General features: G+C 44.8%; 1 protein-coding gene across 7 annotated transcripts; it reads left to right on the forward strand.

The window, feature by feature from the left end:
• The first annotated feature begins 2,353 nt into the window (after positions 1-2,353).
• On the forward strand, positions 2,354-16,711 carry sgk2b (serum/glucocorticoid regulated kinase 2b). 7 transcript variants are annotated; one of them, XM_077012729.1, is made up of 14 exons: positions 3,885-9,303; positions 9,418-9,477; positions 10,543-10,610; positions 10,783-10,855; positions 11,289-11,349; positions 11,520-11,560; positions 11,667-11,724; positions 12,010-12,093; positions 12,222-12,353; positions 12,575-12,687; positions 13,063-13,282; positions 13,618-13,773; positions 14,448-14,537; positions 15,752-16,708. In XM_077012729.1, the coding sequence occupies exons 3-14, from the start codon at positions 10,544-10,546 to the stop codon at positions 15,893-15,895; spliced, it is 1,239 nt and encodes a 412-aa protein (XP_076868844.1). In that variant the 5' UTR covers positions 3,885-9,303; positions 9,418-9,477; position 10,543; the 3' UTR covers positions 15,896-16,708. The 7 variants fall into 7 exon arrangements, with proteins under 7 accessions (XP_076868841.1, XP_076868839.1, XP_076868840.1 ...); XM_077012726.1 differs by lacking the exon at positions 9,418-9,477 and having other exon boundaries at positions 2,354-3,994; positions 12,593-12,687; positions 15,752-16,711; XM_077012724.1 differs by lacking the exon at positions 9,418-9,477 and having other exon boundaries at positions 2,357-3,994; positions 15,752-16,710.
• Positions 16,712-16,827: the final 116 nt, after the last annotated feature.

Raw genomic sequence — 16,827 nt, forward strand, 5'->3', positions numbered from 1 at the left:
TACAGCTGCATGCTGTGTATGTTACAAGAAATGGGTGTGACTAGATCCACTGAGATATTATGTGACTTTGATTGATTGCTCAGTAACCCAATGAATGCCCTAGTTATTAGTGCAATTCGATAGGTGTGTGTATGTGTGTGTGCGTGTGTGTGTGTGTGTGTGTGTGTGTGTGTGTGTGTGTGTGTGTGTGTGTGTGTGTATGTGGTTTGTGAGCATGTGTAAAACTAGGTATTATCTTACTGATTCAGACACAAATCAGTGCTGCCAGCACTTTAACCTCTAGTCAAATATAGATCACCCTGTCACCTTACAGATCTCTCTCTCTCTCTCTCTCTCTCTCTCTCTCTCTCTATTGCATGCTCTTTCTCTCTGGGATGGAACAGAGAGGTCAGTAGTATTTTTTTCTTTTTTGAAAGAGTCATAAATATAAATTAAATGTTTAATGTGTTAGTGGGTCGTTACAGTTATAAGGACAGAGAAGATAGTGCGGTGTTTTATGATCCGTCCCCAGCCTCTTCCTGTACAATAACACCTTCTCGCATTACACAGGGTGATTTCAAGGTGGGTTCTATAGAGGCTGTCACCATACCTCTACTTTCCCCCTGTCGTCTATATATTACTAATCATACCAGTATCTATAGATTTAGCTCAGCTGGTTTCTGTTTTTCAGCATTATGCAGTCTTACATTTGACACAAAGATCTTTTAACATATATTGTATAATAAAATGTCTTCGTATGCGCATCTTCACACGCATATGTGTGTGTGCACAGTATGTTACCACACAGAGCTTAACTGTTCAGCTGGTCAGAATGTTCTCTACAGAAACTGCATGCATGCAACAGAAGGTGGTCTTCGGGTATAATCATGTCTGAAGTGGTGACAGGCAGTCATGCTAGTTATGAAACCTATAATGTTACCTTGAAGAAGCTAGCCCATGTGGTAGGGTCCTCTCACCCACCAGGGCGAGGAGTGTTAGAGAAGATGGAGGTGAATTTGTTCCAGTTTTGCAAATGTTACTTCAGTCCTGTGGAAAACCTACATGTTTTTTTGGATATATCTGTTCCTGTCTAGAAACACAGCCTGATCATACCAAGGAAGATATAATAACATTCAGTGAAGGTAATATAAAAGCTACATTCTTCTCAATTATTAATTCAGTATTTGGTTCTTTTCAAGTTCATCTCAGCCTTTGAGAATGCAGACCTTTGGTAACAATATTAGGTGATGATCATGCCAAATGCTCTTTCTCATTTATCAAGTTATATAAACACAACTTTGATTGCAGGATATATCAAAACAGTGGATTTTTTTTTGCAAAGGCCTTGAAGGCCAGGTTTTCTGATTGAGAGGTCCAGTGACCTTGGCTGGCACCTGTCGGACATGTTGGGATGAGCAAAGAGGGATGTATGATCAGGAGATGGGAGAGAGGACCCGTCTCCAACACCTCGCTATGAGTTCTTCCATCCCTTCATTTTAGGAGGAAATTCAGTGCTGTTGTCTTGGCAACAGGTGGGTTCAGAAAGTACATCATTCAGAGGTGTCTACATTAGTGACACACGAAAGCAGGGAGTCTGTCCATTTTATAATTTACATACAATCTTGCTCAGGTTAAAAATAAATCAGATTCTCTTCAATCCAACAAGCCAATGAATGTGGCAAACACACCACGGAGTAAGAAAATGGATGAACAGAGGCTGAAGTGGATTAGAAGCTCAGTTTAGTTACAGTGTACATGTCAAGGCCATTGTAGAACATATACTCACAAAATGAGGCCTGGATATAAATTACTATAGGTACTAATTTCCAAACAACTCAATTTTAGTACTACTACTCAATATTAATTACTAAATAATTAACTACAATATTAATATTATCTAGGCATACTACTAATAATACTAACATTATCAGTCTCAGTATGTATTTCACTGTATTCTAATGCAACAAAACCCGATATATTAACAATATATAAATATTTTAACAATTTAATAGCTTTAGGTTTTGCAATGAATTAAAACTAGGATATTTACGTATTTACAAAAGACGCTATTGTAGAGATACTAGGTTGTTTTAACTTTTTTTCTGAGTACTTTTGAACTTATCATCAGTGTTTCTGTCAAACCACTGGTAAATGCATACAAATCACCGCACCCAGTTACGTTATAAACTGTTATTTGACGAGTAAATGTACGGAAGCGTAGACTATCTGCTTTTAATTTGATTTCTTTCTTAATTTTTCCTTTCAGCTGTGGCGACTGCACACTGAGAGAGAATATCTTAATCTAGTATTTCTTTCTTGTGTTTGTTGATGGCTCAAGCAAACCAGAATGCTTATGTAACCAGCCGACTATTGTGGGCTGAGAAACGGCATCTTCTTTTAAGTCCCATTGGGCAGGGGTGCGCTTTTATTCCATCTATTACGGTAGTGAGCTAATCTCAGCTGCAGCCCATTTTAAAATGACAACTAATTATTAGGGGGGGTAGGTATAAAGACAGACCCAAGTCAGATGATGTGGTGCAACATTTTGGTGTGCCCTGCGTTGATGCTCTGGTGACTTGCAAAAAGTTTACTGTTGTGCCCAAACTTTGGACCAGTACAGGTATGTGCAAGGTGGTTTTGGTAGGAGTGTTTGTTTGGTGGGAGAGGTATTTAGGGAAAAGTTGTCTATGGGGGATTATTGGGTAATATTTTAATCTTTCTTTTTACTCATTAGGTTGAGAGCCTGGGGGAACCAGAGTCCAACTTAATTGCCGTTGCTGTTTTTGCCTAACGGGTTTGACATTAGTGTTCTGTTTCCTTTTCTTTTTTTTCTTGGTTTGGTGTTTTGTTGCTTGTGTGGGATGTTAGTTATGTTTTGTTTTTTATGATTTAGTGGCGTTACTGTATTGTGAATGATTATTGTTTTTTTGTTTACCTGACCACAGTTAGGTAACAAGTGTTGCTGTGAGTCCATTGGTCTTGCTGGCTGATCGTAAGCTGCACGGCGACTGGCGATAGGCCTCTGAGTTGGTGAGCTGGGCTGTTGCCGTAATCGGCAGTGTTAGTGGGTGGCTGGGAGGTAATATCGTGTTATGCTCTGCTAAGAGATACTTTCTTATTGATTTTGGATTGTGGGTGTACGCGGGTTTGATGTGTGATTGTTTGTGCTAATTCAAATTGTTGTTGGGGTGCTGTGTATGTAGAGCTAACCGGCCAGCCCTTAACTTTTATTGCCCTTATTGCACCCCTCCCAGTCAGGTGTCCTGTGTTGTCGGACGGCAGAGCGGCCAGCCAGCGGGTTTGATGAGACCTGAGGAGCCTTAATCGGTGCTCTGGTTGTTGTATGGACGGCACTTGTCCTTTTGTGAAGACTGTAGCTTTGTGATGTGGTTTTATGATTGTTATGTATTTTATCCAGTCCTGTTATTAAATATTTGCTACTGGTAGTGCTCAAAGTAACTGTTTATTGTTCATTACAACCATTGTTAAATTAGGGTCCTGGGGGGTGGGGCCCCAGGTGGCGTAGTAAAAATTAAAAAAAAATTATCTATCGGCCAAATAGTAGCGGACGGAGTGAGCAAGGTGACGGCCGCCAGGCTACAAATTGGCGTAGTCGGCAGGATCTGTGGGGGTTTGTTTTTTTTGTGGATTTGTGATTTATTTATTAAATAAGGCAAAACAGCAACGGCACATCAGGACGATTTGGCTGGAGTACGCTGCGACGCAAGTGGGACTGTAATAGTGGAGCTACTGCATATGAACTTGTTTTCCACCTACTGACTTTGTTATGGAGGATGAGTTACAGGAGTTGAGGGACATGGTGCGCCAGCTTCAAGCGGAGAAGGAGCATCTTCAGGAGCAGGCACCAGCTGAAGAGCGAGCACCAGCGGATGCCGGGCCGTCTAATCATGTGCCTGGTTCTAATACTCCTGCTGCCTCTAATGTATGCCCCGTGGAACGGTTGTTGTATGTTCCAAGAGAAAGGAAGTGTTCTATATTCAGAGGGCTATCTGGGGTGAGCATTGATGAGTGGGTGGAAGAGCTACAGGCTTGTATTCGAATTAGACAGTTGGGGCCTTTAGAGCAGGCCTATTTTATGTACGATCACTTGGATGGGGAAGCAAAGTATGAGATAAAATACCGGCCTAAAGCAGAGAGGGAGGATCCCCAGAAGATTATATCCACTCTTAGAGAATTGTATGGGTGTTCTACTTCTTATATTGCCTTACAGGAGCAGTTCTTCTCAAGGAAGCAGTTGGAAGGGGAATCCTTACAAGAGTATTCTCATGCTCTCTGCGCCCTTATGGACCAAGTGGTACAAAGTGCTCCTAATGCAGTTCCTAATGCTAAAATTTTGTTGCGTGACCAGTTCATAGAACATGTCATTGACTCTGCTCTTCGCAGGGAATTAAAGCGTCTTGTTCGTCAACAACCAGCCTTATCTATGTTGGAAGTACGGTCCGAGGCCATTCGGTGGGAGCGTGAGGGGAGGCCACCGGAGGGGAGAGGCAGGAGTCACTCTGTCCCTTCACTGTGTGCAATGCAATGTTCAGGGGTCCCACAGAGTGTGGGAAGTCAACCAGTTAATGCAGCAGGGTCTGAGTTTGCTGAATTGAGAACAATGTTGTTAAGACAACAAGAACAGATAGCTCAATTAACACGGAGCTTAGCAGCTTTACAGCGGCCAGCATATACATCACGGCCTAATCGTTCTCCTACAGTGGTGTGCAGGAGATGTCAACAGCCAGGCCATTATGCCAGGGAGTGTGATAATGAACGGGTTGTTCAGACTCATCCCGTTGTTCCAGGACCATCTTCTCTGGCCAAGGAGTCACGAGGGGGGGAAAACTAGCTCCCCCCAATGTGCAGAGCCACACATTGGGAGGGTATGGCACAGGCTCTGGGGAGGCCCCTTCTAGTCAAGCGATTTCATCACTGGTGGGGCAGTGTCCTAAGGTGGCCATTAGATTGGGGGGAGTAGTTGTAAATTGCTTGTTGGATACCGGGTCAATGGTGTCCACTATAGCTGAAAGCTTCTTTGCACAGCACTTCCGGAACCAGCTTCAGCCTTGTCGGTGGCTACAGCTTCGTGCTGCAAATGGGTTGAGTATACCGTATGTGGGATATGTGGAACTAACGGTTGAAGTTTTAGGGAAGGTTCTCCCAAACCGTGGGTGGTTAGTGGTGAAGGATCTGCCAAAGGGCCCCACGGCCCCTGCAGTATTGGGTATGAATGTTGTCCGGGAGTGCTATGCAGAATTGTTTCACCAACATGGTGCCGCCTTATTTGATCTTCCACCAGTAAGTTATGCGTCATCACCCTGGCAGCAGGCACTCCAGTACTGCCACCATGTGGAGAGTAGGCCACTTAGGGTGGGTACTGGGCTTGCTAAAGTACGGGGTAAGAGGCCTGTGCTGATTCCAAGTGGTACAATTAAGATGGTGGCTGCTACATGCTCTGACCAGTTTTGCACAACATCCAGTACTGTGTTGTTGGAGCCATTGAGTGAGGCTAAGGCATTGCCCAGTGGGCTGTTGGTTTCCCCGGCATTGGTTCAGGTGGTGAGGGGTACGGTGTATGTCCCGCTGGTGAATGTGAGTCATGCGCCTGTGTTTTTGGGACCTCGATACCCACTGGGAAAGCTGAGTCTAGCCCAAGTGGTAAGTTTGCCTAATGGGGTTGTTGAGGGAGAAGGCCAATTTCCAGTCTCTGCTAATATAGTGGAGGCTACGGTAGACCCGGTGCATGAGCAGATCCGGCATATGGAATTATCAGCACTTTCGGAGCCAGAACAGGCTAGAGTTAAGGGGTTGCTGATGAGGTATGAAACGGTGTTCTCAGCATTTGAGGGAGATTTGGGGTGTACTGCATTGATTTCCCATGACATCCCAGTAACTGATGACAAACCAGTGAGGCAGCGGTATCGGCGCATTCCCCCTTGTGACTATGATGCAGTGAAGGCTCATATCCACCAGTTACTTGACAATCAAGTGATCCGGGAAAGTAGTAGCCCTTACGCCTCACCCATTGTTGTGGTAAAGAAGAAGGATGGTAGCATCCGTATGTGTGTGGACTACCGTTCCCTAAACAGTAAGACCAGGAAAGATGCTTTCCCCCTCCCTCGTATTGAAGAGTCATTAGATGCTTTGTCCGGCGCCAAGTGGTTTTCCACCATGGATTTGGCTAGCGGGTACAACCAGATTCCAGTAACAGAGGGCGATCGCCCCAAGACTGCATTTTGCACACCATTTGGACTATTTGAGTTCAATAGAATGCCATTTGGGCTGTGTATTGCACCTAGTACATTCCAAAGGTTAATGGAACGCATGTTTGGGGATCAGAACTGCCAGTCCTTGTTACTTTACCTGGATGATATTATTATTTTTTCATCTAGTGTAGAGGAACATGTACATCGGTTAGAGCTGGTATTGAGCCGATTGCAACAGGAGGGCTTGAAGGCAAAACTGGAGAAATGCTGTTTCTTCAAACATGAGGTTCAGTATTTGGGTCATCGCATCTCAGAGAGGGGGGTGTCTACTGACCCTGAAAAGGTGTCTGCAGTTGCACATTGGCCACGTCCCACCAATGTGGCAGAGCTGCGCTCATTTTTGGGCTTTGCCAGCTACTATAGGCGGTTTGTGGCAGGCTTTTCTAAACTGGCAGGTCCTCTGTATCACCTAGTGGCCGAACAGGGTTCTACAAAAAAACGGAAACAGGCCAGGCCATTTTTGCCTCAGGTGTGGTCGGAATCATGTGAGGATAGCTTCAAGCACCTGAAGGAGAGACTCATCCAGGCCCCTATCCTTGCTTTTGCTGACTTTTCTCTCCCTTTCATTCTAGAGGTCGATGCTAGCCACCAAGGCCTGGGAGCTGTGTTGTCTCAAGACCAGGGGGGGGAGGTTAGACCTATTGCCTATGCGAGTCGAAGTCTTCGGCCACCTGAAAAGTCATATAGCTCCATGAAGCTGGAGTTTTTGGGACTAAAGTGGGCCATGACGGAGAAATTCCGGGAGTATTTGTGGGGTCAGCGGTGCATTGTGTGGACTGACAATAACCCACTGAGTCACTTGGAGACCGCCAAGTTGGGGGCCACAGAACAACGGTGGGTGGCCCAACTTTCCTCCTTTCAGTATACCGTTCGTTATCGACCTGGACGAACTAATAAGAATGCGGATTCATTGTCCAGGCAGTGCCTTGATCCCATTGTAGGCACTGAGGTTGATACAGGGGGGACTATATTGCCCCTGGCACTACAAGGTGCCGTTGCTGGAGATTCACATCCTGCTATGGCTCAGTTAGCCATCACAGCACTACCATCTCGTACTAGTGAAGAGGTGAGGGCTTTGCAACAGTCAGATCCTGCTATAAGTGCATTCCATCCATTCTGGCAGGACCAGAGACGGCCTAGTGCAGAGGAGAGAAGGCAGTTACCTACAGCAGTTCACGGGCTTTTGCAACAGTGGGATCGTATTGTTCAGTCTGAGGGCATTTTGTATAGACAAATTTTTCGACCAGAAGGAGGGGAGGAGGTCTGGCAGTTAATTCTGCCAGATGGTTTGAAAAAGGAAGTACTACAACAGTTGCATGACAATCATGGCCATCAAGGTGTTGAACGTACCCTGGAATTGGTGCGACAGAGGTGCTATTGGCCAGGTATGAGTCAGGACATTAGAGAGTGGTGTCAACAGTGTGGTAGGTGTGCATTGGCAAAGCCTCCACACACTCGGATACGGGCCCCAATGGGTCATCTATTGGCGTCGAGACCCAATGAGATAGTGGCAATGGACTTTTCTTTGTTGGAACCATCTGCCGAAGGATTTGAGCAGGTGTTGGTGATAACTGATGTTTTCTCAAAGTTTACACAGGTAATTCCTACACGTGATCAGCGGGCTTCTACAGTGGCGAATGTGCTGCTTAAAGAATGGTTTTACAGGTATGGTGTCCCTAGGCAAATACATTCTGACCAGGGTCGAAGCTTTGAGAATGCTTTAGTCCACCAGCTCTGTGCTTTGTATGGTGTCCAAAAGACACGTACTACTCCTTACCATCCACAAGGAAATGGCCAATGCGAGAGATTTAATCGCACCATGCATGGTCTCCTGCGTACTCTTTCTCATGAGCAGAAGAGGCACTGGACAGAATTTCTCCCTCAGTTGGTGTTCAATTATAATTCTACAGTTCACCAGACCACCAAGGAGTCCCCTCATTTTTTGATGTTTGGGCAAGAACCCCAGCTTCCTATTGACTTTTTGTTAGGACGATCACGGGAGCTGGAAGGGGGTTCCGTGTGTAGTTGGATGAGGGAACATCAGAGGCGACTTCGGGTGGCATTTGAGAAGGTGAGAGTTAAGGTGCAGACTGCAGCTCAACAGCGGAAGGAGGGGCATGACCAGAAGTTGCAAGCGGAGCCATTAAGTGTGGGTAGCCTCGTTTACCTTCGCAACAACTCTGTACGAGGCCGTAATAAAATTCAAGATGCTTGGGAATCCACTGTCTATGAAGTACTAATGGCCCCAGGAGTGGGCGGAGCGGTCTATTCAGTGGCCCCAGTACAGGACCATAGTCGTCCCCGTCAGGTCCATCGTTCCATGTTGAAGTTGGCCCCACCTTGCGTCCAGCCACCGCCGTCAGAGATAGGACGGACCGAACTGGATGGTGATATCAGTGGTGGGGGAGAGGACCTGGGACAGTGGGTTGCAGTAGTGCCTTTGGACACTAGAGATCAAGTACAACCACCGTTGCTGCTGGAGCCTGACGTTTCTTCCAGGTCTCCTAATAATTTAAGGGGTGCTGCGCCCTCTAATGTAATTCACTCTCCCCCTGTAGTGGTGCCTGGCACTGAAGTGCGTGTGGGGCGTAGGACAACTCGCACTACAGCAGGGACACACAGAAATCCCCACCATTTGCCGGTGTCTGTAGTGGGTATGGCAGTTGGGGTGGAAAACAACCGGGTCCCTAGGGTTGGTGGTAGTCTGCCTGCCATATTTAGGCCATGGTGTTAGGATTTTAGGTTTTGAGCTATCGGTGGGACACCGATTTAAAATGTCCGGGGTAGAATGTAACCAGCCGACTATTGTGGGCTGAGAAACGGCATCTTCTTTTAAGTCCCATTGGGCAGGGGTGCGCTTTTATTCCATCTATTACGGTAGTGAGCTAATCTCAGCTGCAGCCCATTTTAAAATGACAACTAATTATTAGGGGGGGTAGGTATAAAGACAGACCCAAGTCAGATGATGTGGTGCAACATTTTGGTGTGCCCTGCGTTGATGCTCTGGTGACTTGCAAAAAGTTTACTGTTGTGCCCAAACTTTGGACCAGTACAGGTATGTGCAAGGTGGTTTTGGTAGGAGTGTTTGTTTGGTGGGAGAGGTATTTAGGGAAAAGTTGTCTATGGGGGATTATTGGGTAATATTTTAATCTTTCTTTTTACTCATTAGGTTGAGAGCCTGGGGGAACCAGAGTCCAACTTAATTGCCGTTGCTGTTTTTGCCTAACGGGTTTGACATTAGTGTTCTGTTTCCTTTTCTTTTTTTTCTTGGTTTGGTGTTTTGTTGCTTGTGTGGGATGTTAGTTATGTTTTGTTTTTTATGATTTAGTGGCGTTACTGTATTGTGAATGATTATTGTTTTTTTGTTTACCTGACCACAGTTAGGTAACAAGTGTTGCTGTGAGTCCATTGGTCTTGCTGGCTGATCGTAAGCTGCACGGCGACTGGCGATAGGCCTCTGAGTTGGTGAGCTGGGCTGTTGCCGTAATCGGCAGTGTTAGTGGGTGGCTGGGAGGTAATATCGTGTTATGCTCTGCTAAGAGATACTTTCTTATTGATTTTGGATTGTGGGTGTACGCGGGTTTGATGTGTGATTGTTTGTGCTAATTCAAATTGTTGTTGGGGTGCTGTGTATGTAGAGCTAACCGGCCAGCCCTTAACTTTTATTGCCCTTATTGCACCCCTCCCAGTCAGGTGTCCTGTGTTGTCGGACGGCAGAGCGGCCAGCCAGCGGGTTTGATGAGACCTGAGGAGCCTTAATCGGTGCTCTGGTTGTTGTATGGACGGCACTTGTCCTTTTGTGAAGACTGTAGCTTTGTGATGTGGTTTTATGATTGTTATGTATTTTATCCAGTCCTGTTATTAAATATTTGCTACTGGTAGTGCTCAAAGTAACTGTTTATTGTTCATTACAACCATTGTTAAATTAGGGTCCTGGGGGGTGGGGCCCCAGGTGGCGTAGTAAAAATTAAAAAAAAATTATCTATCGGCCAAATAGTAGCGGACGGAGTGAGCAAGGTGACGGCCGCCAGGCTACACTTAGGTTAGCGGGTGACGGTGATCTGGGACATGGAGAAGGTGGGAAGTTGAGACGGTCGTGTACGTAACTGATGGACATGATGTCATGAATCCGTCAAGCACCATGTGCCTCGCAGAAAATAGCCAGCCAGGTTCAGACAGCACAGAACCAGAATTGTACGGTACAGCAGCAACTACCAACGACCCAACAACTTATATCATCTAGTGTTCTCTCTGTCTCTCTCCCTCTCTCTGTGTTTCTCGTGGATTACATTAGAATGGCAAAGAAGACTAAAACTACTGTGACTTATGCTAAAATGAAAGGAATAGTGTCATACTTTGCTGGTAAGTTAAACTAAACATAAAGTGTATTTGATGCTGGGACGTTTTTGGAATTATTATAATAACGTTTGAAAGCGTCGTTTGGAGTAACGGATCCTCTGGTTAAATTCGTGTTTAAATTGTGTAGCAAACCACAGATGTTCGTTCCTGAAACTTCTTGATTTCTACTTTTCAGCTTTAATTAAAGAGAAAAAGATCGGTTCAGCGAACCTTCAACGGAAGTCTGAGATGAGCCCGATCTACCGACAGTGAGTATTATTTTGAGTATTACCGTCAGCGATGCATAAGGTGAAGCTGTTATTTCGAAGAACGGTGACTCGGACGGTATCTAATGTTATATTTTAACGTGGTGATCATTATTAGTCGCACTAAACGGGGATATATGCGGTCAAAGTGACTCTCACAGGTAGTTTTAGAGAGACGTTTGAGGTCAGTCCTCTTTCGAGACCGTGACCTAGTTAGGAAAGTTGCTGCTCTGAGCTGCGTCGACAGCCTGCTTATGGAAAAATGAAGAACGCAATTGAGATACCGGTAATTAGATCTTTATTTGCGCAGAGAACTTTAACATTGTCTGAAGGGAAACTTCTGAACCTTTACATGAACCTGCGCAAATTTACAAATATTCTTCCGATTCTTAACGATAATGTTTCGTCTCTCTCACATTAACACCCCCCCCACCAGTATGGACTCGGAGTGCTATCTTGGACCAGAGGGCGGTGGTTCGGCTGCTGTAAGTATGCAAGTACGCACAGCTGCGCCTCCTATAAAGTAGCAAGTGCTTTATGTCTATCGAAATGGAACGAGGTCCAACGTTGGATTTAGGAGTTCAGTTTCACGCCTGTGTGCTCCCCTCATGTGTGTATGGAGGCACTAAGGTGGTCTCTGATAACTTTGTTGATCTTTTTTCAATAGCTCTGCTTCAGCAATAAAGGACAACAGCTGCAAAGTTCTCAGTAAGTAAGCTATATACTGTGTATCTATAGGGTGGACATATATAGGTCTATAGCAGCCCCAGAGACAGGCACACACACACGTTTATATTTATGCATGTGTGTGCAGGGCTTCAGCAGCTGATTTTGACTACATGAAGGTGATTGGGACAGGAAGTTTTGGGAAGGTACATTTCCTTTATTTAATGTGTGTGAACTATTGAATGGGTTTAGTATGATTGACATAAGTAACTGATGTCTGAGACTTGGATTATGTCCATTCTTGGACTAAACTCCAGTGCCATTGGTGAATCATCTTGAGTTTAATAGGTTCAGGCTTAATCTGGGTCTGTAAAGCTAGTCTAACATATCTAAGTATTGTTACATTTGTAAGATTAATCTAGCATGTATCTAAAATGTTCAACCCATTTCTTGTTTTTAATTTAATTCTCTTGGTTTGTGCAATTGATCAGGTCTTTTTGGCCAGACACAGAAAAAATGAAAGATACTATGCAGTCAAAGTTTTACAGAAGCACATTGTCTTGAAGAAAGAAGCGGTAAGTGTGTGTGTGTGTGCGTGTGTGTGTGTGTGCGTGTGAGAGACAGTAAGAGTGTGTAAGTGTTTTTGCATATAGGGTGCTGACTGGTGCCTCTATATATACTTAGACTATGCTGTGTTTAACAGGAAGGACTAGTCAAGTGTGAGCATAATGTGTTACTGAAGACTGTCAATCATCCATTCTTGGTAAAACTTCACTTCAGCTTTCAGACGAGAGACAGACTCTACCTAGCGCTGGACTATGCTGCTGGGGGAGAGGTGCGTGCACGTGCACACGCACTCGTGCACACTTACTATTTATGAATGGATGACTGTGTTTCTTGAGGGGTTATGTTACAATGACGCGTGTGTGTGTGTGTGTGTGTGTGTGTGTGTGTGTGTGTGTGTGTGTGTGTGTGTGTGTGTGTGTGTGTGTGTGTGTGTGTGTGTGTGTGTGTGTGTGTGTGTGTGTGTGTGTGTGTGTGTGTGTGTGTGTGTAGCTCTTTTACCATCTACAGAGGGAGCATGTGTTCATGGAGCCCAGAGCCAGATTTTATGCTGCAGAGATGGCCAGTGCTCTAGGATACTTACATTCCTTGCATATTGTTTACAGGTACACACACACACACACAAACAACACACACAACACACACACACACACACATATATTACTGAATAGACATTGTAATTTATTACTTTAGCTAAATGCTGCAATGCTTAGATGAAAATTAACCTAAGAATATAAGTAGCCCAAATAAAACAAATTTAATGAATAATGCATTTTGTGTAAAAGGGCAAATTTTCAGCAACATGTCCCTAAATCTTAACAGTGTTTGGTCCCTCTTGAAGAATAAACACATGCAAAAGACCTGAAATGCAGATTACCTCTGATGCATGCACAGCGTGGGCACACAGATGCAATGATCTAAACTGACACTGTACACCTCGGGTCACTCTGTCTTCCTCTGTCCTGCTCCCGCGTATGCAGAGACCTGAAGCCAGAGAACGTGCTGCTGGACGCTGCAGGGCATGTCGTGCTAACCGACTTTGGCTTGTGTAAGGAGGGCATGGCAGGGTCCACAACCACTAGAACATTCTGTGGGACTCCCCAGTACCTGGCTCCAGAGGTCCTCCGGCAGCAGGACTACGACCGGACGGTGGACTGGTGGGGGCTTGGCGCTGTGCTCCATGAAATGCTGTACGGCCTGGTAGGTGAACCACCAACACCATCACCACCAGCCCTACCACAAACACCAACATTACAAACACCACGCCCACCAACACTACTGACATCCCACCATCACCACTACCAAGACCACCACAAACACCACCTGCACCAGCAGTTCTACAACCACAAACACTACCCATCACTGACAACACTACCACTATCAACACCACCATCATAAACACCTCAGACACTATCCCCACCATCCCCAACACCACCACCAAGATTAAATGGAGCAAGCAAACTCTGGGAAGACAACAAGGGACATGTACTTGACATTGAGGATAAACTCAAGGGGATGTCTGTCTCTCTTTCTAGCCACCTTTCTACAGTTCGGACCACATGGAGATGCTGAGTAATATATTATTTCAACCGCTGGCCCTGAAACCAGGGGTGTCCAAGGCAGGAAGAGACCTTCTCAAACGGCTGCTGAACAGAGACAGGGCTAAGAGGCTAGGCGCTAAACATGACGTGGTAAATTTGTGCACACACAAACCACCTCTGCCAGCATCAATACCATCAACACCACCACCAAAAACACCATCACCAAAAACACCACCACCACCACCAAAAACACCACCACCAACACCATCACCAAAAACACCACCACCATCAACACCACCACCAAAAACACCACCACCATCAACACCACCACCATCAACACCACCACCAAAAACACCACCACCATCAACACCACCACCAAAAACACCACCACCATCAACACCACCACCAAAAACACCACCACCACCAAAAACACCACCACCATCAACACCACCAAAAACACCACCACCAAAAACACCACCACCAAAAACACCACCACCATCAACACCACCACCAAAAACACCACCACCACCAAAAACACCACCACCAACACCACCACCAAAAACACCACCACCATCAACACCACCACCAAAAACACCACCACCATCAACACCACCACCATCAACACCACCACCGAAAACACCACCACCAAAACACCACCACCATCAACACCACCACCATCAACACCACCACCAAAAACACCACCACCATCAACACCACCACCGAAAACACCACCACCATCAACACCACCACCATCAACACCACCACCATCAACACCACCACCAAAAACACCACCACCACCAACCCGTCATCTTCTCTATTTTTAGGCAGAGCTGAAGCGTCACTCGTTTTTTTCCTCTATCCAGTGGGATAAGCTTGAAGCAAAGAAAGTCCCGCCCCCATTTGTTCCCTCACTGGTGAGTCCCATGTCAACTTGTTGCAGATGTGTACACAGCAGTGTTGCCATAGTTACTTTGAAACAGTAATCCGACTACTGACTACTGACTACTTCTTTAAAAAGTAGCTCAGTTAAGTTACTGACTACTTGCTTTTAAAAGTAACTAAGTTAGATTACTTTTAGTTACTTTCAGCAGAGGCTGATCCCCCGCCCCTATAACAGGAAAATGACTACCAGTTCTGCCAATACTCACTTTATTGACATGTATTTTAACCGGAACATCAAAAATGACACTGGCATTTGTAAACTTTTTCTTGAAATAGGCTTTGTTGTTTTTAAAATAAATAAATAAATAAGACAGTCTTTCTGTTCAACTCCGCCCACTTACAGGGTTGCCAATTCTCACGCATTGAGCGTGAGACACACGCATTTGACTGTCTTCACACGCTCACACGCCACACTTTCGATATCTCACGCCGAAAAAAAATCTAGTTTATTTACCTCTGATCCATATCTATGATTCAATGAGTTACTAGTTCGATCTGGCGCCAACCACCGGCGATCGATAGATCGTGATATAATACTGAATTTAGTCCATTTTACACCCCGCCCGGTAACAATTTACGTTCGCCGCCACCCCCCGGTTTTTTTCAGGTTTGACGTTGTGTTTTTGAAAGTAGACAGCACTCTGTCGCCAGCACAGAGTGTACAACGCACCTTAATGTTGTCATCCTTAACCGAAATAAAATCAAAATAATGCCTGTATTTCCAGCTGCTAAAGGCGACCCTCTCCTTCCATCTGACTTTGGCGCCGCAGAAATGACATAACCGCGCAAGAAACGTGTAGCCAAAAAATAAGAATGAATAACCTACGTTCCCCCGAAATGCAGAAATAGTAACGCACGATGTTTTAGATAAGTAACTTTAATCTGACTACTAGTTTTTAAATAGTAGTTGCGTTAGACTACTCGTTACTGAAAAAAGTAGTCCGACTACAGTAACGCGTTACTAAGTAACGCGTTACCGGCATCACTGGTACACAGTATGTACTTACAAAGGTATACAAGATGAATGTCAAGCTATGTTTTCATTTATGTAAAGCCTGTTAGTATTTCTCTCACACCCCTGTATGCTCTACAAGTTTAACCAAAAACTTGTAAAAAAAATACAGCTTTTAAAATTTTACTCACTATAGTATATTAGTAGTAAACATGTTTTTCAATCTTTTTTTAGTCAGGCCCTGATGACCTGGCAAACATTAACCCTGCGTTCACAAATCTTCCTGTGCCTGACTCGTTGAGTACATACGAGGAAGCTGAGATGACCTTCTCTGACTTCAGCTGCGTGACCAAGAACATACCCTCAGTGTCTGCATAGATCAGCACATGCTGCGTGTGAGAATCCCACCGGCGTCTGTGCAGACTAGCACACACTGAGCCTGAATATCCCTTCAGCATATCCCGTCTGCACATATCAGCACGCCCAGAGTCTGAATATCGCGCCAGAGTCTGCGCAGACCAGCACGTGCTGAATGTTACAACCACAAAGCTCCTGATGCACCGGATTGTCTGAATTAAAAGAACACTACATGACATAAAGTTTGTGGTAGAAAAGGAATGCTTCTGTTAGATGAGGGTGTTTACAAATCCCCAAAATATTCTAACAGCAAAGTTGGTTTGGATGCTGTTTGGACCACTGCCTTTGCACACGACTACTGTTGTCTGTCTCAGTACTGTGATCAGTTAAAACACTTGTTAGTCTGATTGTTAAGGCTTTAAATTGCTGTGTGTGGCTTCACCTTTTTGTTTGTGCGTTTTCAGTAGGAAGGGTAGGCAGAGTTGGACATAAACACAGGAATGTAAGAGTGGTAAGATTGCCATATATGATTTTTTAAAATCAAGAATTGAACTAGGATGGTACTCTAAGGCAGAAATATTTAAAATGTTAGCTCATCGAAATAGCTTCTCTCAATATGTGTGATTCGTTGTCAAAAGATGTGCTTTTCACTGTGAAATAGTAATTTATAGAGTTGAATGTAGACTGAATGAACGTCCGTACAAAGTAGTTGTACTGTTATGACACAGAACCATGTGATGTTCGTTTGTCGTTGAAAACTTTACGTTACATGTTTAAAGAAAATGTTATTGTCATTAATACATTTTTAAGCCAAAAATGTATGTGTATATGTTTATTCATTAACTAGATTTACGCGTATCACGACGACTTTGGCATTGCTGGAAACTACAATAGCCATCGTATCGAGTCCATATGCCCTTTGTACGGTCCATCTATATTTGTATGCTAACGGC

This window comes from Brachyhypopomus gauderio, chromosome 7 (genome assembly GCF_052324685.1).
Source record: "Brachyhypopomus gauderio isolate BG-103 chromosome 7, BGAUD_0.2, whole genome shotgun sequence".
Lineage (NCBI taxonomy): Eukaryota > Metazoa > Chordata > Actinopteri > Gymnotiformes > Hypopomidae > Brachyhypopomus > Brachyhypopomus gauderio.

Excerpts from the sequence above, each read along its gene's own strand:
- sgk2b (XM_077012724.1), top strand. The coding sequence starts at position 3,870 with ATGCCGGGCCGTCTAATCATGTGCCTGGTTCTAATACTCCTGCTGCCT. Across the intron at positions 10,611-10,782 it reads AATAGTGTCATACTTTGCTG|CTTTAATTAAAGAGAAAAAG; the intron begins GTAAGTTAAACT and ends TCTACTTTTCAG. Across the intron at positions 11,561-11,666 it reads CAACAGCTGCAAAGTTCTCA|GGCTTCAGCAGCTGATTTTG; the intron begins GTAAGTAAGCTA and ends ATGTGTGTGCAG.